General features: G+C 54.3%; 1 protein-coding gene, 2 non-coding genes and 1 pseudogene across 26 annotated transcripts in view; 3 read left to right on the plus strand and 1 right to left on the minus strand.

Moving 5' to 3' along the window:
* PRRC2B (proline rich coiled-coil 2B) overlaps positions 1-19,592 on the plus strand; it is a 127,167-nt gene extending 107,575 nt beyond the window's left edge. For 13 of the 24 annotated variants that reach the window (XM_054500087.2, XM_063649963.1, XM_063649961.1 and 10 more), the window contains 13 exons: positions 1,073-1,155; positions 1,733-1,924; positions 2,073-2,270; positions 2,726-2,812; positions 4,053-4,157; positions 4,315-4,507; positions 5,449-5,546; positions 6,533-6,660; positions 7,220-7,460; positions 10,787-10,945; positions 11,544-11,635; positions 13,814-13,895; positions 15,150-19,592. In XM_054500087.2, coding sequence (XP_054356062.1) covers positions 1,073-1,155; positions 1,733-1,924; positions 2,073-2,270; positions 2,726-2,812; positions 4,053-4,157; positions 4,315-4,507; positions 5,449-5,546; positions 6,533-6,660; positions 7,220-7,460; positions 10,787-10,945; positions 11,544-11,635; positions 13,814-13,895; positions 15,150-15,284 — 1,793 coding nt within the window. In that variant the 3' untranslated portion in view covers positions 15,285-19,592. Of the gene's footprint in view, positions 1-1,072; positions 1,156-1,732; positions 1,925-2,072; positions 2,271-2,725; positions 2,813-4,052; positions 4,158-4,314; positions 4,508-5,448; positions 5,547-5,846; positions 6,465-6,532; positions 6,661-7,219; positions 7,461-10,786; positions 10,946-11,543; positions 11,636-13,813; positions 13,896-15,149 lie in introns of those variants that run through there. The other 11 variants (XM_054500093.2, XM_063649965.1, XM_054500098.2 and 8 more) reach the window with 9 other exon arrangements.
* On the plus strand, positions 5,029-5,114 carry LOC129044786 (small nucleolar RNA SNORD62). Its single transcript, XR_008504780.1, has one exon. It is a non-coding gene; the product is annotated as a small nucleolar RNA SNORD62 (small nucleolar RNA).
* On the plus strand, positions 9,840-9,925 carry LOC129044788 (small nucleolar RNA SNORD62). Its single transcript, XR_008504781.1, has one exon. It is a non-coding gene; the product is annotated as a small nucleolar RNA SNORD62 (small nucleolar RNA).
* LOC129043420 (uncharacterized) lies at positions 18,803-19,545 on the minus strand (annotated as a pseudogene).
* Positions 19,593-22,278: the final 2,686 nt, after the last annotated feature.

Consider the following 22,278-nt stretch of genomic DNA (forward strand, 5'->3'; position numbering starts at 1 on the left):
CTGGACTTGAACCCCTGGGTTCAAGCAATCCTTCTGCATCAGCCTCCTGAGTAGCTGGGATTGCAGATATGTGCCCCCACCCCCTGCTAGCATGTCAACTTTTGCATGCATATCTATTTTTCTGGGCTCAGGATCCATGGCCACTCAAAAAGTGGTCTGTGAGCTTAAAAATTTTTAGTAATACCCACTGGGATCTTTCAGAGACTCTGTAGAAGCCGCCAACTTTGGCCAGGAGTGGTGGCTCACACCTATAATCCCAGCACTTTGGGAGGCCAAGGCGTGAGGATCACTTGAGATCACGAGTTCAAGACCAGCAACAGAGTGAGACCCTGTCTCTATTGTTTAAAAAAAAAAGAAAGAAGGCCAGGCGTGGTGGCTCACGTCTGTAATCCCACCACTTTGGGAGGCCGAGGCGGGCAGATCACCAGGTCAGGAGATTGAGACCATCCTGGCTAACATGGTGAAACCCCGTCTCTACTAAAAATACAACAACAACAAAAAAATTAGCCGGGCATGGTGGTGGGCGCCTGTAGTCCCAGCTGTTCGGGAGGCTGAGGCAGGAGAATGGCGTGAACCCGAGAGGCAGAACTTGCAGTGAGCGGAGATCGCGCCACTGCACTCCAGCCTGGGCGACGGAGCAAGACTCCGTCTCAAAAAAAAAAAGAAAGAAAGAAATATATATTTTTAAGTGTAAAAAAAGAGAAGCTACCAACTTTTAGAAATAGTATAAGTGAAAGGAAGCATGAGCATAGCGGAAATAGCGACAGAGAATCCAGATCGGCAGGAGTGAGGGCTCTGCCCTGCTCGCTCTCTCCTGTAATCCGTGAGATGCTGAGAAACACGTTGGGTGAGGATGTGGAAAGTTGGGTAAGGCTGTCAGACCAGCTCTTCCACGTCAGAGCCGTTCACTGGGTGTCATGGGTAGGGGGCTGGGGTTGGGGGGTACAGGGGAGGCAGGGGAGTTGGCTTTCTGCAAGCTGTACCTGTACTTGTTCTTTAAGAGCTCATAAACTCGTGTTTCTCTAGACGGGTTGCTCTTTGATGCCCTGACTCTGTCTCCCTCCCCTGGCAGCTCTCCCTGTGCAGGCCCCAGCCAACGACTCCTGGAGGAAAGCTGTCACTGCCTTCAGCAGCACCGAGACTGGCTCTGCAGAGGTGAGTGTGGCCGCTGCCCACATGCTGCTCCTGGGATGAGTGTGTGAGTGTGTGCTCACCGTCCACACGGCCAGCTTGCCGTGGATCTGTGCATCGCAGCCCACCCGAGCCCCTGCCACAGCAGCTGAGCTTGGAATTAGGTTGTTTCCATGGGGCCAAGCTCGTCAGTGGTTTTCCGTCTTGATTTCTGGCCTGTGCATGGGGCGTGCATGAGCAGGAGAAAGAGAAAAGGGGTAACAAGGGAGGACCCAACGCTGGGTGGGAAGAGGGATACAGGGCCTCCTCTGAACTGGTGTCAGCGGCCACGTAGTCTGGTTTGGGTCACAAGTGAGATGGGTTTGGCAGCCTCGGTCTGGGGCCCGCAGAAGATCCTATGGTCACGAGCTCTATCGGGGTTGGTGTGTTTGGCCACACGTAAGTTGTCAGGCATCCTCAGCAGGGCAGGATCAAGATGAGGACCAGACTTGGCAAGGGACAGGCAGCTGGGGTAGAAAAGTCTCTGTGCCACATGCAGTTTTACTCTCTGGATAATGGAGTTGGGAGTTGGAGGCTGTAACCCATTTTGTGCTCTGCACAGCAGGGTTTTAAGAGCAGCCAGGGAGATAGTGGTGTTGACTTGAGTGCCGAGTCTCGGGAGTCGTCTGCGACCTCCTCACAGCGCAGCTCCCCGTATGGGACTCTGAAGCCAGAGGAGATGAGCGGGCCTGGCCTGGCGGAACCCAAGGCCGACACCCACAAGGAGCAGGCTCCAAAGCCGTCTGAGCAGAAGGTAACCTGGATGTTCCAGTCACAGTGGCCAGGGCCTGGGCGGAAGGGGCCATCGTCTCGTCGTCTTCCTCAATTCCTGGGACAGTAGAAGCTGGAGAGTGTGGTCATTCCAGTCTGTGTGTCTCCACCTCTCTGCTTTTTTAATCAAGGATTCAGAACAAGGCTCTGGACAGAGCAAGGAGCACAGACCAGGACCCATCGGCAACGAGCGTTCTCTGAAAAACAGAAAGGGCTCGGAGGGGGCCGAGCGGCTGCAAGGGGCTGTTGTCCCGCCTGTGAACGGGGTGGAGATTCACGTGGACTCCGTGCTGCCTGTGCCACCCATTGAATTTGGAGTCAGTCCAAAAGTGAGGCTTTGATTTGTTTTCTTGCTTGCTTTTTTTACTTTTTATCTTGGTACTTGGAGAGATTGGGGGCTCAGACAGGATTGCCCCCTAGAAAGAATAGAAGGATGGGAGCCAAGCACTCTTCCAGCAGCTAGAGTGTTGGTGTGGAGTCCTGCACGTGGCCAGTGCTCTGCTGAGTTGCTTTAAAGATTGCTTCACTGACACCAGACAGGCCAGTGATCTTCCCTGTTTCTGTCAGGCCACCCAAGGGACAGGGAGAAAGAAGTGAGGCTGGCATCCTGTCTCCTGTGCCGTGGGGAAACATCTGGCCATCTCGCTTATATGTGGCTCCAGTGAATGCTGCTCAGTGGAGTTTTTGAGTCTCGGAAACTGCATCACGTTAACATATGCCTCTGGGGAACGTAGAGCCAGAAGGATCTCAGTGGGCTGTGTGGCCTTTTTTTTTTTTTTTTCAGGACTCCGATTTCAGCTTGCCACCTGGTTCTGCCTCTGGTCCTGCCGGGAGTCCAGTTGTTAAACTTCAGGATGCCTTGGCCAGTAATGTAAGTCCACACTTCCACTTCTGGCGCCACTCACTGCTTGGGGCTGGCAGGCCCTGGGTGAAGGAGACAGCACATGTATTTCAGGCTGACCTGGGCTGGAACGTGACTCAGTTGCTAGCAGCTCCATGTCCTTAAAAGGTGCTTAAATGTTCCTGCCCAGGTTTTGTGACCTTCCAGTGGGGATCGTATAGTTCCTAAGGTCTGGTTTATTTGGCTGTCTTTGGTTCCATTGTCTCCTCTGTGCCAGGTGTGAGCCCAGACTCAGGCTGCCTTTTCTGTGGCCAGGGGTAAGGGGCACAGATTGAGTAGGAGAGCCCTCCTCAGGAGGCCCCATCTCACCATCCAAGGGTCCGTGCCGCCTGCGATCTAACTGTTGTGATCCAGAAGACCTCCTGGCGCTCCACCATGGGCTCAGGAGCTGGCAGTTGCATCTGTTGTGGCCACTTGGGGCTGCGGCCGAGGCTTTTGCAGTGACGTCTGGTTCACTGCTCTGTCCTCACCGCCTGCAGGGGTGGGTGCTAGTGCATATGCTGAATGAACGAGTATCATTTGGGCAGCGTTTCCCAGAGGATTCCAAGGAATGTGAGTGCTGTACAATATTCATAGGTGTTGAATGAAAACAATGTTGTGGAAGTGCTGGGCTCTACAAGGTTCTTTACTCTGAGAGTCTGCGGTCTCTGTCACGTGCAGATGGACACCGGGGATCTGCAGGAAGCGGGGGGCACTGTTGGATTTCCAGCCTCTGTTACCAGAGCCCTCTTTTTCACAGTTTGCTGAGGGGCACAGCCTTCCCTTTCTGGCCCAGGGCATCTCCAAGCCAGGTGGCAGGTGCCTTCTGAACCAGGTGTTTGCGTGCGGGCTGCCAGTCCATATTTATATGCCGGGACATGGCTCTCCCTGTCTGGAGGGCACTGTGGAGTGTGAATATGGGGGTGGCTCTCTGCAGACTTGTGTGGAGGAAACTGATGGAGGCAGCCATCTCCAGATCAGTCGTGGTCTTGGCTGCCATCAGTTTCATCTGGGTGGTCTTGGGTACATGTGGCCAATACTGAAGATGCATTTGGACAATTCATAGATGTGGAGCTGTAGGTGCTTTTGGGAAAAGCCATGGATGGGTTTGGGCAAGTCATAGATACGTTTGGACGAGCCTTGAGTGTGTTCAGGCGAGCCATGGATGGGTTTGGGCAAAGCCATCTCTGCGCCTGTTTGTGTTCCATGGTTTCCTTTTCCTCCTCTCCAGGCAGGGTTAACACAGAGTATCCCCATCCTGCGGCGGGACCATCACATCCAGAGGGCCATCGGTCTCTCCCCAATGTCCTTCCCCACCGCCGACCTTACTCTGAAGGTAACACCAGCCCTGAGCTGGGTGAGGGCCCACCCAGTACCTTAGCTTACGAAGAGGCAGAAGGGAGGTGTCCCCGAACCCCCAAAGCTTAGATTGGCTCTGTCCACTGCCATCATGATAGTAATTTTCATCCCTCCCCCTCCCCTTGCTTCTGAAGATGGAGTCTGCGCGCAAGGCTTGGGAAAATTCCCCCAGTTTGCCGGAGCAGAGCTCTCCAGGCGGCGCTGGCTCAGGCATCCAGCCTCCATCCTCTGTGGGTGCCTCCAGCGGGGTCAACTACAGCTCCTTCGGTGGAGTGTCCATGCCACCCATGCCTGTGGCTTCTGTAGCACCTTCTGCTTCTATGCCAGGTATCTCATCCCCTGAGCCAGGCCTTGGGGTCCTTCACCATTTATTATCAAGAAAAACGGATTAACAGCCCCGAATGCCACCTCCTGGCCTTGTCTTAAGTAGCATGTAGAAGTAGCAACTTGTTTTTAGGCTGAGCGGTCGTAGCTGCCATGTGCTGCAGATAATGTGCACGTCCTGCTTCCCCACGCTGGGAAACAGAACTGGGGGACGACAGCGAGGCACTCCTGCCTACTGGTGAGAGGAGCAAGCAAAGGCTTGGCTTTGAGTCAGACCTGGGTCACGTGCTGGAGCTGTGCCGCCTCGGCCTGCCACAGCATCCTCCTCTCTTACATGAAACGGGGGTGATGACATTGCTCCATGGGGTGGCCACACCTGTGAAGCCAGGTCTTACCTGGAAGGGGCTTTGTATTAACAGAGCCCTCAGTCACTGGCAGCTGTTTTTGTCCTGATTGCTGCCATCCTTGTCATGTGTCGATGTCCCCAAGGGAAAGCGTGGAGGTTTTGAGGGCCCAGCTGCCAGTCTCAGTGATGTAATTCCAATAGATCCTTCTGACCCTCCACTGTGGACTCAATAGCAGGGAGATGAAGAGGACAGTGACTGAGAGACCAAGGCAGCCCTGGTTAAAGTAGAATGCCCCTTCGAGTGTCTGGGGCAGTTGGTGAGTGGGAGGTGGGAAGGGTAGGCCGGAGCCCACCTGCCTCCTCCCTCCTCCTAGGTCTGACACTGCACCCTCCCTACGTTCCCTGAGGTGCGTGCCAGGCGTGTTGTGAGCAGGCGTGTGCTTCAGGCACACAGGGAACCTAGCAGCCTTTGTACACACGCCCTCGTCCCCACTGAGTCCCCTGGGTAGAGCAGACCTGTAGACTGTCTCCCTCAGGGACATTGAGAAGTAGTGAGGCTTGATCCTCTTCTACCTCCCTTCTGCCGCTCTGTTTCCAGGCAGCCACCTCCCGCCCCTGTACCTGGATGGCCATGTGTTTGCAAGTCAGCCCCGGCTGGTTCCTCAAACGATACCTCAGCAGCAGAGTTACCAACAGGTGACAGCAGCAAGCCAGGTGGCCTGGCTGGGGGTGGTGGGGAGGAGCCAGTGCAGGGCGGAATTGGCTTGCTCATCTGTTTCTCATTGTCTGTCTGGTTTTCCGTCCCCCTCACATGTGGTGACCAGCACCTGGCCCGCCACAGCAGCCAGGAGACATTTGTTAAGTGAATAAACAAGAGACAGGGAAGAGGAGTGGAGTTGGCTGCTCCAGACTCTGCTTAGTTTTCTTTTCTCAAAGTTCTCCCTCCTGTGTCCTAGCCGGGGAATTAGCTAAAATGGAATTTTCTTTGGTGATCAGGTATCCTTCTGATGAAGAGAAGAAAGGCCTAAACTCCCAGGCATGGATGCATTAGAAAGAGGTAGTCTTAGAAATGAGCAGGCGTTGGTTATTTATGCAGGACTGGCATACTTTATGTGCTGCCAAGGGGTGATTTCTGGAAGTCTCCCCTCTAATGCTGGTGCTGGGCCTTTGGGATGGTCCAGCTACCCCTCAGACCCATGTGCCTGCACAGCCACGACAGTGGACTTCCAGGCAGAATCTGCTCCAAGTGCAGGCTTGCTGACGGAGGATGTGGCCTCTGCTGACCTCTTTTTAAAAACATGTTCTTAACTGCTGTATTGTTTGGTTTCCAAGATTTTGGTTCTTGCATAACTGGGTCAGACTGCATGTATCTTTCTTTTTGTACATTGTTAAATTCAACGTTATGTTTTTGGAGCTCACCTCTGTTGATGTGTATGCTAGGATCCATTTTTGTTGCTGTATAGAATTCCAGGGTAGGGATATGCTGTGGTTTGGGGTTGCTACCAGTTTTTCCTTATAGGCTTTATCCCAATAGCAAGGGAAGCCCAGGAATGACATGCTGGCATTCGAATTTTGGGCCGTGTTCCAGCAGCCATGTGGAGCGGGGCAGGGGAGGTGGGAGGAGAGGAACCACCTGGATGGGCCTTGCGGTTACCTCCCCCACCCCGTTTTCCCGTTCACAGGCCGCCGCTGCCCAGCAGATCCCGATCTCCCTTCACACATCTCTGCAGGCACAAGCTCAGCTTGGACTGAGGGGTGGGCTTCCTGTGTCCCAGTCCCAGGAGATCTTCAGCTCCTTACAGCCCTTCAGGTGAGCTCATGTACCGGCTTGCGGAGCTGGCAGCTCACAGCCAGGGCCTCGGCCCTGTGTGCAGCCTCTGTCCTGCAGCTGTTTGGTGCTTCTCTGCTTTGGGGCCAGTGGGGTGGGGAGGGGTGGAAGTTTGCTCTGGATCACTCTTCAATCCGTTGTTTACTGTGCTCTAGGAGAGGCCTGGGGTGAGCTGATACGTGGTGGGCCTTGTTTTGCTTTTCATGTCATCTTGCCTCCTTCCCTTGCTCCTTCCTCCTCCTCTCCCCTTGACTCCCCGTCTCCTCCCCACCGCGGGCTGCTCCGTCAGTGTGGCTGCCAGTCATTGTGGCTGATGTCCTGTGCCTCCTACAGCCTGGATGTCTTCACTTGTTTAATCCAGCAGCATCAGCGCCATCTAGGAGCTTGTTCTCAGGCCCCCCTGGACCCTCTGAGTCGCGCTCTGGGGGTGGGGCCGGGGATCTGTGGTTCAGCAGGCCCTCCGGGGGATCTCTGAAGGGTGGGACCAGATCCGCAGCTGGACTCATCCACCTGATCCCGACCATCTATCTGGCTTTTGCAGATCTCAGGTGTACATGCACCCCAGCCTGTCACCGCCCAGCACCATGATCCTCTCTGGGGGCACAGCCTTGAAGCCTCCGTACTCGGCGTTCCCAGGCATGCAGCCCTTGGAGATGGTGAAGCCGCAGTCTGGCTCACCCTACCAGCCCATGAGCGGGAACCAAGCCCTGGTCTACGAGGGCCAGCTCAGCCAGGCTGCTGGCCTGGGTGCCTCCCAGATGTTGGACTCCCAGCTCCCACAGGTCAGGAATTCAGTCACTCCACCCAAAGCCCTAGGCTTCTTTCCTTCACGACCTTGCCTTTTCTTTTCACCCACCTCTCAGTGTGTGCTGGCCTGTCATGCTGTTGGTTGGTAGCCACCGTGCCCGTTCCTCAGCGTGCAGGAAATCAGCCTCTTCTGAGTAGCCCCATCACCTTTTTTTTTTGGACAGAGTCTTGCTCTGTCGCCTAGGCTGGAATGCAGTGGCATGATCTTGGCTCACTACAACCTCTGCCTCCGACATTCAAGTGATGCTCTTGCCTCAGCCTCCTGAGTAGCTGGGACTACAAGTGTGTGCCACTGTACCTGGCTAATTTTTGTATTAGTAGAGATGGGGTTTCACCATGTTGGCCAGGCTGGTCTCGAACTCCTGACCTCAAAGTGATCTGCCCGCCTTGGCCTCCCAAAGGGCTGGGATGACAGGCATGAGCCACCACCCCTGGCCCCTCATCCATCTCTTTATTCTCGAGACCTGCCTGTCCCCTAAGCACTGCCTACTCCTGCAGCCCCCAGACGGGGGCTCCTTCCTTTCTCCCTGCCCTTGTGCAGTAGGGTGTGGAATGGGTTAAGAGTCCTCTTTGCTTAGTTGTTGATGCTTCTAGACTCCTTTTCTTCCTTCCTCCCTGAAACCCCAGCTTTGAAGCCCACCCCATAGACTGTGCCTGACAAGCCCTCCACTCTGCTATGGTGCCGTCACCACATCCAGCGTCTGCTGTGAAATCTTCCTCTCCGTCAACCTTTGGGCAGTATTTGGCACCTTTGAGGGTCACCCTCCTTGTCTGGCCTGGCTTGCAGTCTGTCTCCACGCTCCTGTTCCAGTTCCTAGTGGTTTTGATGTCTGCAGAGATGACCCCAGGTCTTTGTGCCATGGACCCTGTCCACGTAGTTTGTGCCCTCCTCGCCACTGGTGCCCTTGTTCACATGGGCCCCTGCTCTGTGCACTCCTCTCTAGGTTTGGCCGCTCCCAGTAGCTGTGGCTCTCAGATAATCTCAACTCTCAGCATCCCTCTCAGTTGTCACCTCTAGTGACCCAACTCCAAAATTCTTTTTTTTTTTTTTTTTTTTTTTTTTTTTGAGATGGAGTTTCACTCTGTCACCCCAGGCTGGAGTGCAGTGGCGCAATCTCGGCTCACTGCAACCTCTCTGTCTCCTGGGTTCAAGCGATTATCGTGTCTCAGCCTCCCGAGTAGCTGGGATTACAGGCGCCCACCACCCACCAGCTAATTTTTGTATTTTTAGTAGAGATGGGGTTTCACCATGTCAGCCAGGCTGATCTCGAACTGCTGACCTCAAGTGAGCCACCCACCTTGGCCTCCCAAAGTGCTGAGATTACAGGTGTGAGCCACCACACCCAGTCTCTGCCACCCATGTTTTTGTCATCCTCCCCCTTGGCCTGGCTTCTTTCTCCCCATCAGCAGATCCACCGAGCCACATGGCCTTTGCATTTCATCCAAGCTGTGGCTCCGAGTCAACCCCCACCCTCCTAGCAGCTTTTCAGACTTGCATCTTGCCCCTCGCCGCCTCCCACCCATGACCTCCCTTTCTGCGTCACCCAGGAAACAGGAGCAGTGACAGTCTCCAAGCCCCTGTGGCCACATCCCTGCCTGGGTGCTGCCTGTGCCCCTGGGGGGCCCCGCCCCAGCACGTCTCCCTCTCTTTTGTGCATCAGATGGCCCTTCCTGTCAGTACACAGACGAGCTACAGTGCTGAGCCCGTAATCCCGCCCCCCACACCCCTCGAACCACTTTCTTCACCCAGTTTCCAGGCCGTCACTCCTGGCTTTCCTGCTGCCTCAGGCCTCCTCCTCAGTCTCCTTTGCTGTCCCCTCTCCTTCCCAGTCTGTAATGGTCGGCATGCCCCTGGGCCCTGCTTTGGGTGTCTTTCAAGAGTCATGGCTCTAAATTCCTCCATCTTCTCCTCACTCCCAAGTGGACATCTTCAGCTCAGATCTGTCCCTGGAATTCAATCTCAAATCCAATGGACTTTCCAGCATCTCTGCTGTGGTGTCTCATGGCATCTCAAGACTCATCATATCCAAAACTCGATTTTCCTCCCGGTCCTTCTGCTTGTCCAGTCCACATCCTCCTTGGCTCCCTGCTTCCCCTCACCTCGCCCCCTGACCCTTCAGCAGGCCTGTCAGCTCTGGCTTTAAAAGGATTCAGAATCCAGCTGTGTCTCATCCCCGCCACCCCCCTGCACGCTGTCCAGCTCCTGTAGGGGCTCCTACCTGGCCTCCCTGCAAGTCAGATCATACCCCAAGTCAGCACTCTATAAACGGCAGCATGTGCCCATCATTTTCATCCTGCACCATTTTGGTGCTCCAAGGAGGAGCACGGTGTTTTGCGGCTCTGGCCACCACAAGTCTCAGTGATGTAATTCCAATAGATCCTTCTGACCCTCCACTGTGGACTCAATAGTAGGGAGATGAAGAGGACAGTGACTGAGAGACCAAAAGTGGCCCAGCCCCCCTACCCCATCCTGTCCCCCTGTCCTTAGAGTCTCCAGGCCCACATCCCCACCTCGCCTATCTTGTTCTAGTTAGTTAGGCCCTGCAGCCACCCTGTTCTCCTGTCAGCATGCTTCAAAGGACCCCCACAGTCCGGAATCCAGCCCAGTCTTGTTTTTACCACCACTTGATGCAAAACAGTAAGAGTCTTGAATGTGTGTGCTGTACAAAGGAATGCAGAGATATATGTCCGGTGCAGCTTTCATCTTTTGGGACTTGGCTTGGCCATTACTTCTGACTTTCCTCATTCGTCCTCTCCTTGCCCCCCCCCACCCCGTGTGCACCCACAAATCTGGTGTGCACCCACAGATCCTATGCCACTCTGCACCCTGAGTGTCCTGCAGCTGTGTCCAGTGTGTGACACGCTGCCCTGGCAGTGTGCAGGCCCATGTTGGACAGGGCCCTGCCGCTTCCTCGGCACCTTGTATGCTTTTAGTAAGCACTTGCTGGACAAAGGCAGAAAGGGCTGAAGATAGACGCAGCCCTTAGCAGAGACGTGGATGAGACACACTTAACGCTGTTAGTTCGTGTGCCTGCAGCCAGCTTAGTCTTGCCCATTTTCTCACCACCTACTCTATTCCAGCAAGAAGACGTGCCTCTGCCATCAAAGGTGTGAAATCCTGGGCGATCTCTCCTGTGCTACAATAGAAATTAGAGCATGTCCTGCTGTGTGCAGGCTTTGCTTTAGTTCTTCTGAAGTGTGTGAATCTGAAGTGCATGTGCGGTCGCTCTTTGGTGCTCTTTGGTGCATTTGGGGTTTCTCCGTAGCATTGTTCCCCCTCCTGACTGTCATTGTCGCCCAGCAGCTGACCATGCCAATGCCTCGGTACGGCTCCGGGCAGCAGCCACTGATCCTGCCCCAGTCCATTCAGCTGCCGCCTGGGCAGAGCCTCTCTGTTGGGGCCCCCCGAAGGATTCCTCCGCCCGGGTCTCAGCCGCCAGTCCTGAACACCAGCAGAGAGGTAAGGGGACCCCATCTGCCTCTGACCCAAGGGAGGGGGCCTTGTGTCACCAACTTTTTCTAGCAAGCTAAGTACCCCTGTGTGGTAGAAAGAGCCAGTGGCTTGGGTGTATGCAGGACTGCCAGGGCAGAAAGGAAGGTGACCATGTGTGGGGCCAACACAGAGGCAGGTCCTGGGGACTCTGAACGTGTCGAGGGCTGAGGGCCAGGAATCATCATTCCTCCCTGGCTCCCCAGGAGGCCCTGCTATGGACAGCCATGCTTCATTGGCTCTCGCACCTCACTTTAAAAAGAACAAAGTATTGTGATGGTTCTTGCTTCTAAGAAGAAGCCCTCTTGAGTCTGGCTTAGAGGGAAGGGGCTTGCAGATTTCTCTAGAACAGAGGTCCCCAGTCCCTGGGCTGCAGAGCTGTACTGGTCTGTGGGAAAATTGCCTTCCATGAAACTGGGCCCTAGTGCCAGAAACCACTGCTCTAGAAGATGCCTCCCTGGGAATTCCCATGGCCCTCACCACCTCTGCCCTGGGTTTTTCAGTAAGTGTGTGGACCAGCTGTTTCCAGGGCCTCAAATGACAGCTTGTTGCTGCTTGGTCTCTCTAGCCCTCTCAGATGGAGATGAAAGGCTTCCACTTTGCCGACAGTAAACAGAATGTCCCTTCAGGAGGCCCTGTGCCATCGCCACAGACCTACAGGTAAAGCCACTCCCTGGGGACTGCGTGCTGTGTAGCTGAGCAGTTGCCAGAGCCGCAGCCCAGTGGCTCAGAAGAATCTGGGCCTAGGGAGAGCCGCCAGAGACCTGGTCCCTCTATGGGCCATGTGTCACTGTGGTGTTTCGGCACTGGGATGCCCTTGTGTTGCAGTTAAATTTGGGGGAGTGAGGAATCAGCAGAGTGGTTTTGGTTTTAATCATTATTAAGATGCTCTGGATTGGGGAGCTTTCTGGAAAGGTAGGAAGAGGAACGGCTGACATTTAGTAGGCATCAGGACTGACGTGACTTCCCATCAGATCCTAAAAACAGGACCCACTGGCCACAGGGCTGCATCCTGGCAAGGGGAGGAGCGTGGCCTTTCCCAGCGTCTCTTTCCTCGGACTTGCCCTATGACCCCTGCCAGGGGACTTTTTATTGCTGGGCGTATGGAGCCGTTCCTTCCAGGCTACAAACCAGCACCCTCTTTTTGCTTCCTTTGTGTCTGTCTCCACCTCCAGCAACTGTCTCAGGTCCCCTTAGCTGGATACTCAGGTGGCTCTGTCGGATGTTGGCAAGAGCCTCTGGTCCACTGCCTTTTCTGCCCGTGCTGGTGTGTGAAGGCAGCACGCTCTGGCCCTGGGCTCCGAGGGCTTGTACAGTCCACCCTTGTTACATGTGGGAGGTTCCTGAGACCCCTCTGTGTTAACAAATGAGTGAAACAGACCTGCCTGACCCGTGGTGCCCTGTGAGGTTAACACCATCGCTGCAGACGCCATGAGGTGTCCCCACAACTACACAGGTACTTGCAGGCCCGAGGGGCACTCTGCAAGCCAGGCCCCCATGGTCTGCAAGTTGCTCCGGCTGCACCTCCTCTGACCCGCTGCCCTCCCTCTGCCCCGCTGCACCCCCTCTGCCCCGCTGCCCTCCCTCTGCCCCGCTGCCCTTTGCCTGTCCTCCATCACAGCATTCCACTCTTGTACCTTCATTTCCAGAGAAAGGGGTTTTTGTAGATTTTCCTCCCATTCCATCTTTTCTGTTCTTATTTTCACTCTCCTGGCTTCATTTATTTCTGTTTTTAGTACGTTTCGTTTTCCTACCATGTCTGTCACATAGACCAAAACATCAGGACTATGTGAAAAAGATAGCTGGACAGCACCGACCATGGAGCGGAACTGGAAGGAGGAAGGCGGCTGCAGGTCTCAGCAGACGCTGTCCCGCTGCTGCCACAGGCAGATTCCAGCAGCCTCTGGCTACAGAGCCTTCCTCAAAAAGCAAAACCCAGAGACAGAGCTTCATGGGACAAGAGTCGCCTGTGTCTATGTAGTTGTAGGAATGAATGGCAGCAGATTATTCTTTGGAGCATATTTAGAAAGTGGAAGCCTTAAACTAGTAGCTTTGTTTCTATGGTGTTTTAGGGGGGTTGGGGAAATTGCTATAATTGTATAAAGCAGTGTTTGCCAAAGTGTTCTGGAAATAGAGCTGCTGAGATGTGCGCTGCAAAAACGAGGGTTCCTTGGTCAGGTCCTTGGGGGAGTGCTGTCCCCGGGGTGGCCTGCTGGGGAGGGTACTCACCACACAGGCCGAGTGGGCCTAGGTTGAGAATCCTGTTGAACTCTGCACACGGCACTTAGGCTTTTTGACCGCAGACTTTTTTTTTCCACGTAGCACCTAATTAACATCCCTGGGAACTAACTAGTGGTCAGTGGAACACATTTAGAAGCATGTTGTACATTTTGGTTCCCCCATCCCCTTTTCTGAAAAGTGAAGACTAGAACAATACTCGGCACAGTTCTGGCTCAGTGTCAGGCTTCTAGGCCTTTTGTCTGGGGCACTGCATCGTGTTGGTCCAGACCCTGAGACGGCCAGTGTCGCTTTCTGCACAGCAGGACAGCCATGCCCATCTGTACAGGGCCTCAGCCTCCCTCTCTTGCGGTGCGACTCCTTGAGCTCTGTCCTGGTGGTGCCAGGGTGGTCAGTGACAGCCACCCCCTCACCCTTCTGCGTTCTGGGCTGTCTTAGGTCTGTGGTGGTTTTCCATCCAAGAGATCCACGGACCGTCCCGAGTGAGCGCCTCTGGCTGCAGGCCCTTCCTTCCTTGTGCCTCCTCCATGTGCTAGGCTTTGACTCCATTTCTGTGGTGACACGTTGTGTATTCTCAACCCCTGCCTTTGGTTTTTTCAGGCCTAGCTCTGCTAGCCCCAGTGGGAAGCCCTCTGGATCAGCAGTTAACATGGGCTCTGTGCAGGGACACTACGTGCAACAGGTAGAAGATGGCTTTCCAGACCCTTCAGCCCTGGACACTTAGGCCCGTCTCCAAGCGCCAAAAGAGAAGGGACTGTCCAACCTATCTGAGCGCTCCTTGTCTAAAGAGAGCCATGCCCTAGCGGTTAGAGCACGGAACCGGGAGCTGGGCCGCCCGCGTCCCTCCTGGCGAAGGCATTTCTCCTCTTGACGGGCGTCTGGATCCTTCCTTGTCCTGCAGAGAAGGGAGGATGCCGATTCCTCTGAGGAGGTGGTGCTGGAAGGTGGACCAGCCCTGGCAGGTCGGGGCTGAGGTGCCCTGGGAGACTCGGTTAGGTTTGGGGGTCGGCTTTAGGAGCCGGGGTGCGCGCGCTGGTTCTAGTCGGTGGTGTGTCTCGTCTTTGTCTTGGCTGGGTGGGAGCACAGGTGAAATTAAGTTTTCCCATTTTATAATGAAAAGGACATCGCAGTGTCTTTTCCTGCACGCACTATTCTCTTCTCTATTCTCTAAAACGTGCTGGGGCTCAGAGCTTAGGCCCCTCAGACCTGGGTTTTTAATCAGTCACTGTGCCTGGCTGGTAGAGGTGGGAAGTGATTGCTCTCATTGGTTCCCCTGGGGGGTCATGAAAGTTGTGTGGAATGAGCTTCTAAAGCTTTCTTCCAGAGTTCAGACCTGGTGGGGGGCAGATGCGCTGGCTGCTCTGTGACTTCCCCTACCCCACTCCCCGTGTAGAGCCACAGACCAGGGGAGCCCTGACTAGGAATGGGGCCCCAGGGAAAGGTTACAGAGTGGGAATGGTGGGGGGTTTGGCTGAATCGCTGCCAGAGATCTGTGGGGGCCAAGTCTGCCTAGGGCCCCAGCAGATAATCGGGAGCTCTGAGACGTGCAGGGGGCACTTGGATCTACTCGAAGGGGCTTTTTTGCCTGTGGGGCAGGAGGTGCACTGATTTGAAAAGGTTCTTCCAGTTGGCCTTGGGACCAGAACTGCTTTCGCCCTGGGATGTGCCATCGCGGAATTCTTTGTGGAGGACCCGGTGTCTTCCTGCCTCTCCGAATCACTGCACTCAGGGCTTATGGGGAGGGAGCAGAGACGGCACTCGCGCCACTTTCCTTACTAGTAGGAGGGTTTCTAAGTCTGGTCCTTCAACCAAGGGACGGATGACTTAGGGGAGCTTTCCCTGCAACTCAGGAGCAGGAAGGGAGTGGTGGGAACTATGTATCCGAACACGTTTCAGCGTCAGGGTCACTTTGTTTTTCCCATTCATCTGTCCAAAGGCAAAACAACGAGTGGATGAGAAACCCAGCCTGGGAGCCGTGAAGCTGCAGGAGGCCCCCTCGGCTGCCTCCCAGACGAAGCGAACCGGAGCGATCAAGCCTCGGGCTGTCAAAGTGGAGGAGAGTAAGGCCTGACGGTGCCTGGCTGCCACCTCGCCTGGCCCCACTGGGGACGGTGCCGCCATGCGGCCTCGACATAGCCGACATTCGGGAGCCTCACCAGATCCACCGTCCAAATGCCTGGCCCGGACTGAGAGACCTCCCTCCTCTCCACTCCCAAAAGCTCCGTTGTCAACCAGCTTGCACCCGTGGATATATGGCATTGACCCGCTTGCTTTGATATGAAACAAAAAAGCAAACGACTCCTTCATCCCATCTGCTCCCACCGTGACCGTGGAGTGACGCCTCCCGTGCAGTGCAGATCCGCCCTCCCTGCCTCCTCCCTGTCCTGCCGCGCAGCCAGGGCGCCTTCTCAGCAGTGCTTCTGGCCCAGCCGCCCATCCCTAGGCACAGTGGTTTGGCAGCAGGGTCATTTTACTTTGAGGCTTTTTGTTTTAAAATGTAGCCAAGGTTTTTACAAAGGGGAAAGGAAAAGAAAACAAAAACGCAAGCTCCATGTGTATAGCTGAACTTTTATATGTTTCTCGCCAGCCCCTCTGCTCCCTTCCATCTCTAGCCTCTGTCCTGTTTAGTTTGATACGTCACTGCAATACCTTAAGAGATGACTCTTAAGAATGCATCTCCCCTCCTGATTCCTCAGCTGGTTCACCTTTGAGGTTATTTGCAAAAAGAAAAGGAGGTTCTTGAGGGCACCCATTGTGAGCATTCTGGTGCCTGGCTCCCCGCTTGGGAAGCAATGAGGTGCTCAGAGCAGCAGGCAGGTGTGGGGGGGTCACAGTTGGGTTCCAGCTCCTGGCTTGATGAGCCCAGGGCGCTTACAGGCAGCCCATGAAGTTGATGATGGTTTTAGCATGAGAATCACACAGGGTCCCTGTCCTGGGCTCCTCTAAAGCCAGTGGGTGTGCTGGGCACCAGAGACAAATCATGGAGATGGCTGCTGGTGGCTCCCAGGTTGGCCCAGATGGGGTGAGCTGACACACCACAGGCCCATCCCAGGCCCCGTGGGCTCTGCTTCTGGGGCTCCATACCCTGCCCTGCAGGGGTGCTGTGTTTTTCACACATTTCTTTCCCTGAAGCCTTCTGTAACCTGTCATTTTCCTTCCTTCCTCTTCCGGAGCCTGCTGCTTTCTCTGGACCCGTCTCCACCTCCCACACAGCTCATCGTGAACACCACTTGGTGATGGAGGGAGTGGACCCGTGTGTGGTCCCCAAGTGAGGCCACTGGGAGTTTGTCCTTTTCCTCCTTTGCTTCACTCCCAGCAGCAGACCCAGGTTGTCAGGACAGGAGGGCCTGAGCTAAGCAGTAGGCATCAGTCTCGTTTGTCTTCAGACAGCAGAGGCAGGTCCAGGGTGAGGCTGGGTGGAGGGCTGACCAAGGTCCAAAGGGCCTGCACAGCCTCCGGGAGGGCAGCTTCTCCAGCCAGAGGCTTGTGTGAGCCATCGTGTGCTGGGCTTGTTGTTTTTAAGTAAGAAACAAGGAAATCACTCCAGATTCTGTCATTCCAAGGAAAGGGAAGGGGACAGTTCAAGTTTCTCAGCTGTTCTTAGGGGTCACTGAGCGTCTCCAGAGGAGGCTGGCTCAGAACACCGTGAGGAGGGGGCCGGGGATGCACCCCCCACCAGAGGCTGCCTTCAGCGTCTCACGGGTGCAGGACAGCGCTCAGGCTTGGGCTCTAAGCTCTGTGTCTAGTGTAGAACATGGGGAAGGAGCATCTTAGGAACTGCTGAAGTAACTTCTCACTGCTCTCACAATTCTAAGGAAGTGGGAGAACGGCCTCCTATGAACAGCGCCCATCCCAGAGCTGCCTGGGAAGGGGCAGTTTTACTGAAAGGTGCTTTACTGTCCACCTGCATCTTTCAGCAGCTCCCCTCCTGCCCTCACCTGGTCTTTTCCCTCTTCATCCCAAGCCTTTATGCTTGAGTCCCTTCCCCAGGGGCTGCCCACCCGACAGTTCCAGGTATTCCCTACCTGAGCTTCTTGTCTGCTTTTCCTTCTCCCACTGCAAGTGGCTGCTTGTGGGACCTGGGATGAGCCCTCTCTGTCCCCACCAGCCCTCCTTGCCAAGCCATTCCTGGGTGAGTCCAGGCCTGCGGGAGCCACACATTCATCTCCACCTGGACACTTGAGCCGCATGGCCAGACCCCTCCCACCTGACGCGGTGGTGCGTGTGATTTGTTGAAAGAAAGCCTCCTGGATGCTGTTAAGATGTACCCTTCAGGTGAACCTGGCATCAGACCCACAGTACTTGCTGTTTGAGAAAAAATAAAAACAAAAAGGTCACCTGTTCTCCAGCCCTTTTCTCTTACCTGGTATTTCCTTCCTTTCTCCTCCCCCACCCCAAATAAAAAAACAAAAAACACTAGAATTTATTTATATGTATTGATGTTGTAGGTCTAGGTGAAAAAAAAGTAAATGTTTCACTGCTCTATTTATATAGAATGTCTGAATTAATTCTGTGCAGGAAAGGCCAGGAAATTGCATGTGAAGTTCGGTGCAGTCACCACCTCTGTGTGACCTGAGCTGCAGTCTCTTCGCTGAGATGCAGGTTTTAAATGAGACTTTGGGGGCTGAGGGCAGGCCTCAGGCCTCCCAGCGCCCCAACCCCTCCTTGGTCTGATGAAATGCAGTTCTTAGTGCAGAGGCGTTTTAAGGTGCAATATCTCTCTTCCTTTCCCGTGGTTTTACAGCCAAGCCCAAGGTAGTAGGACATAGGGTCTTATTTTGTTTTCAAACCCCCATCCTCAGAGCGCAGACACATGCAGAGGCTTCTGCCAGGATACCACGGGGCCTTAGTGGGAACAGGTGGAGACCAGCACTTCCCTTTCCTGCTGCTGAGGTAGGGAGTGGGGGGTCAGAACCCACTCACTTTTGCCTGTTAAAGTTGCCCTCCCGACGCTGGCAGCTCTGCCTTGGTCATCGGGGGTGTGGCCCGTTGCTCAGCAACCAGTGGCCTTGCGGTATTGTCCACCGTCCACTAGAGTGGGATCAAGTCCAGAGTGTGGGTGTGCATCTCAAATGCTCATCCACCCACTGGGGACTTCAATGCCAGCTGCATTTGGTTTGGTTTTCTTAACTGTTGGCTTCTCCCCACAGCTTTTTTTTTTTTTTTTTAAACATTCGTATTGTTTTCAAACTTGGGATTCATAGACACTCTGGCTCTAGGTTCCTTAAGGGGGAAAACAAAAGATGACTTTATTTCACATTCAAGAAAATCAGTTCAGTTCCAAAGCTGTGGTCCTTCCAGCCACTTCTAGGGACACTGGGGTACCTTGTTAAACGTTGACATCAGTGCTCTCCAGCCGTGCTGTTGTCCTCCTATCTTCTGTATCTGCCTTCGGGATGGTCAGTGATGCCTTCTGGAAGCTGAGCACGCACAGGTGCATGGCCATGCTGTGGCCTGGCCTGCTGCGGCAGCATGGCAGCTCTGGTGGAGCCTTCTCCCTTGCCATTTGGCTCCCCTCTGCCAAGTAGCTGCAGGCTGCCCCTCAAATCTTCATTTGTCCCTTTTCACTTCCTGCAGAGCAAGCCTGGGTTAGAGGGTCTGCTGGAAATGGCCTTTGAAGACCAAGGATACCAGGGTGTGTGCACTCTGTCGTGTTCTGTGATGAATGGGAAACGTAGGCTTCCAGAAAGCCAGCTCTCTTCTGAAACGTGATGGACCTAAGCAGGAAGTCATCCAGGACAGGAGTGGCTCAGTGTTGGGGATGGACACTGTCGCCCAGCCATGCTCCACCAGGGCCACCAATGTATATTTGGCTGGTGGTCTTTGGGCATGTGAGACCTGCTCTTCACTGTCTCCACCCCAGTTGGTGGCCTCCAGGATGGTAGTGGCACCCCCAGAGCCCCATCTTCAGCGTGTTCTGAAGCCTCAGAGTGGAAATTCCTGCTAAGGCTCTGTGTGGACACCTTTCTCCCATGGTCTGAAGGGGACACTGTACTCAAGCTTTTGACCTCATGCCTTGTGTAGTAAAAAAGGATTTGGGGGTTTTTGTTTGGTTCCTGAGAGGGTTGTGTTTTGTTTTTGTTTCCTTTTGTTTATGTTTTGGCCTTTCCTCTTTGTCTTTCCATGTAGACCAGATATTTGAAAGGGCAGACGATGGCTAGAGGTGTAATGTGCAGCTTGTTTATACGTTATTTCGGGAAACTTACCTTGGATGGGAAATGGAATCGTGGATTCACCAGGCCGGTGCTGGCACACTCACCCTCGCCCTTTCCCTCCGGTTCAGTACCTATTGTTTCTCCTTTCAAATATGTGATTGTACTAGCTCTTTCCATATGAAAGAATTCTCCTTATTTAAATAAAAAAAGTTGAAAAAGATAAAGCTGAACATGCTTTCTCAGGTTGTACATCCCTCGTTTCCTGGTCATTTGACCAGAGAGACTACAGATCAAAGAGTTCACACGGAAATTAGGAGTGGCACGGCTGAAATGCCTTAACAGAAGCTGTATAGGTAGAGAAGGGATTGAAACCCGTGGCTAAGAAGCATCTTCCAAATGCGGCAGCATCAAGCACTCCACTCTCTTCCCACGGATGGCATCTGGCTGTGCACAGTGCCTGCCTATGGCCCCGTCACTTGCCGTGAGAAATGAGCTGGTCAGAGGAGGTAAGCATTTGATGTGGCGTGTTGTGTTGTCACTTCTAGCGGTGCTTTTGCAGGAAGTGGGGGAGGATTATGCTGTGCTTTGGGGTGGGGAGGGAGCAAGCCAGGCCTGGGGTGGCGAAAGGTAAAAGGTAAGAATGGGCTGAGGCAGCAGTTCTCGGTTTTGCCATTGGCTCACTGTGTGACCTGGGGAAAGACGTTTCACCACTTGAGTCAGTCTCCTTAATCATAAAACGCAGACTGTAATGGTATCGACCTCATGGCGTAGTGTGGATTCAAAGTCACCAGTAGCATTTAGCTTAGTGCCTAGAACCAGCTAAGAAAACTTATAAATTACCCCCAAGAAATAAAACGCTGTTTCCATGAGGAACCCCAGTCCCTCAACTTCCTTCTAAGCCTTTTGACTATGGAAGAGAGCTGGGGACCTGGGCACGGGCATCTCAGCTTTAACCAGCCACACTCACTGCCCTGATTCACTGCTCCCTAGGGACAGGTGGCTCACAAAATCTCAAAGGGAGACCGGCCCTGAAGGAGACTAGTCCTAAGGTTGGGGGCTTGCAAGATGGAGGCTGTAAGTCCTGAGGCACCACCACTGTTAGCATGGCATGAACCAAAAGCTTAACAGCCCAGCCCCACTCCCTCCTGGAGCCCAGGGAACCCTCCCTGCCCACTGTAAATACAGTTGCCTGCAGGCTCTGGCCACAAACCCAGGTGAGCCCCAGCTCCTTCCCTCTCTGTGGGATCTTGGGTGAGTCACATAACCCCTCAAGGGTAAGCCATAAAGAAGTAACCACTAAATTCTAACTGGTGTCATCTAATGCTATGTTGACCAACATGGAAAAAAAGTCTTGGAGACAGCCAAGAACCATAATTAAGGTTATTAAACCTGCAGTGTGCCCTTTTGGTCTGTATAGATTAACATACAAATAGCCCAGGAGATCAAGAAGGAGTGAGGCTGAGAAGAGTGATCCATCAGCCTGGTTGTGTTGCTGTCAGTTACTCTGCTCTGGGTGCCGACTGTTCCAGGGAAAACATGGGAAGGGGTGCATTCACCCAACGAAAAGTACCCTGTCTGCTCCAAAGCAGGCCTTTGGGAAGGCTCTTGACCCTCAGCAGAGGGGGCTGGAGAGGCTGATGAGGAGGAGCCCTGGGAAGGGAGGAAGAAGCCTCCAGTCTTCTGCCACGGAGTTTAGGGGAGATGCCCCCACTGGAGCCTCTGATGGCCTTGCAGCCCCCACTGATGTCCAGGTTTTTTTGGTTTTGTTTTTTGTTTTGAGACAGGGTCTCACTTTGTAGTCCAGGCTGGAGTGCAGTGGTGAGACCAAGGCTCACTGCAGCCTCGACCTCTCTAACCCAAGTGATCTCCTGCCTCAGCCTCCCTTGTAGCTGGGACTGCAGGCAGACGCCAACGGGCCCAGCTAATTTTTGTATTTTTTTGTAGAGACGGGGTCTTGCTGTGTTGCTCAGGCTCTCCTGGACTCAAGCGGGCTCACGGATCCTCCCACCTTGGCCACCCAAAGTGCTGGGGTTACAGGCGTGAGCCACCGCCTCCGGCCCTAGGTCGGTTTTAAATGCACTTACCCTCACCCACTTCATCGCTAGATGTATGTGCAAGCAGGTTCGTGGCATCGATGTTTTTTTGGCAAGAAAACTAGGAGCGCCCGCGGGCGTGGGGGCACGCGCCTGTGGTCTCAGCTGCTCTGGAGGCCGAGGCGGGAGGATCGCTTGGGGCAGAGAGGTCGAGGCTGCAGCAAGCCGTGGTCCTGCCACTGTACTCCAGCCTGGGCGACAGAGCGAGACCCCGTCTCTTAAAAAGAAAATTAATTAAGGCCGGACGCGGTGGCTCACGCCTGTAATCCCAGCACTTTGGGAGGCCAAGGCGGGCGGATCACTTCAGGTCAGGAGTTTGAGACTAGCCTGGCCAACATGGTGAAACCCTGTCTCTACTAAACATACAAAAATTAACCGGGCGTGGTGGCGTGCAACCTTCAATTTCAGCTACTCGGGAGGCTGAGGCAGGAGAATCGCTTGAACCCGGGAAGCGGAGGTTGCGGTGAGCCGAGATCGCGCCATTGCACTCCAGCCTGGGCAACAAGAGCGAAACTCCGTCTCAAAAAAAAAAAAACAAAAAAACAAAAACTAGGAGCAAACTGGCGCGCCCGGCAGAACGCCGTTGTGCAGACGCAGAATTAAGATCTTCACGCCAGATGGAGTGAAAAAGCAAGGAGCAGAAGATGGGTGGGAGCCCACTGCGCTTTTTAAAAGCTGCACGTCTGCTTAGAGTACACAGAAATCCTGGCACACAAAGCAGTAGCACCCGAGGGAGGGCAGATCGCCGCGTTTCACACCTGCTTCTCCACCGGGCCCGGCGCCCTCACCCGCTGCGCACGCGCGTCGCCCTCGCCCA

The sequence above is a fragment of the Pongo pygmaeus genome, chromosome 13 (assembly GCF_028885625.2).
Source record: "Pongo pygmaeus isolate AG05252 chromosome 13, NHGRI_mPonPyg2-v2.0_pri, whole genome shotgun sequence".
NCBI lineage: Eukaryota > Metazoa > Chordata > Mammalia > Primates > Hominidae > Pongo > Pongo pygmaeus.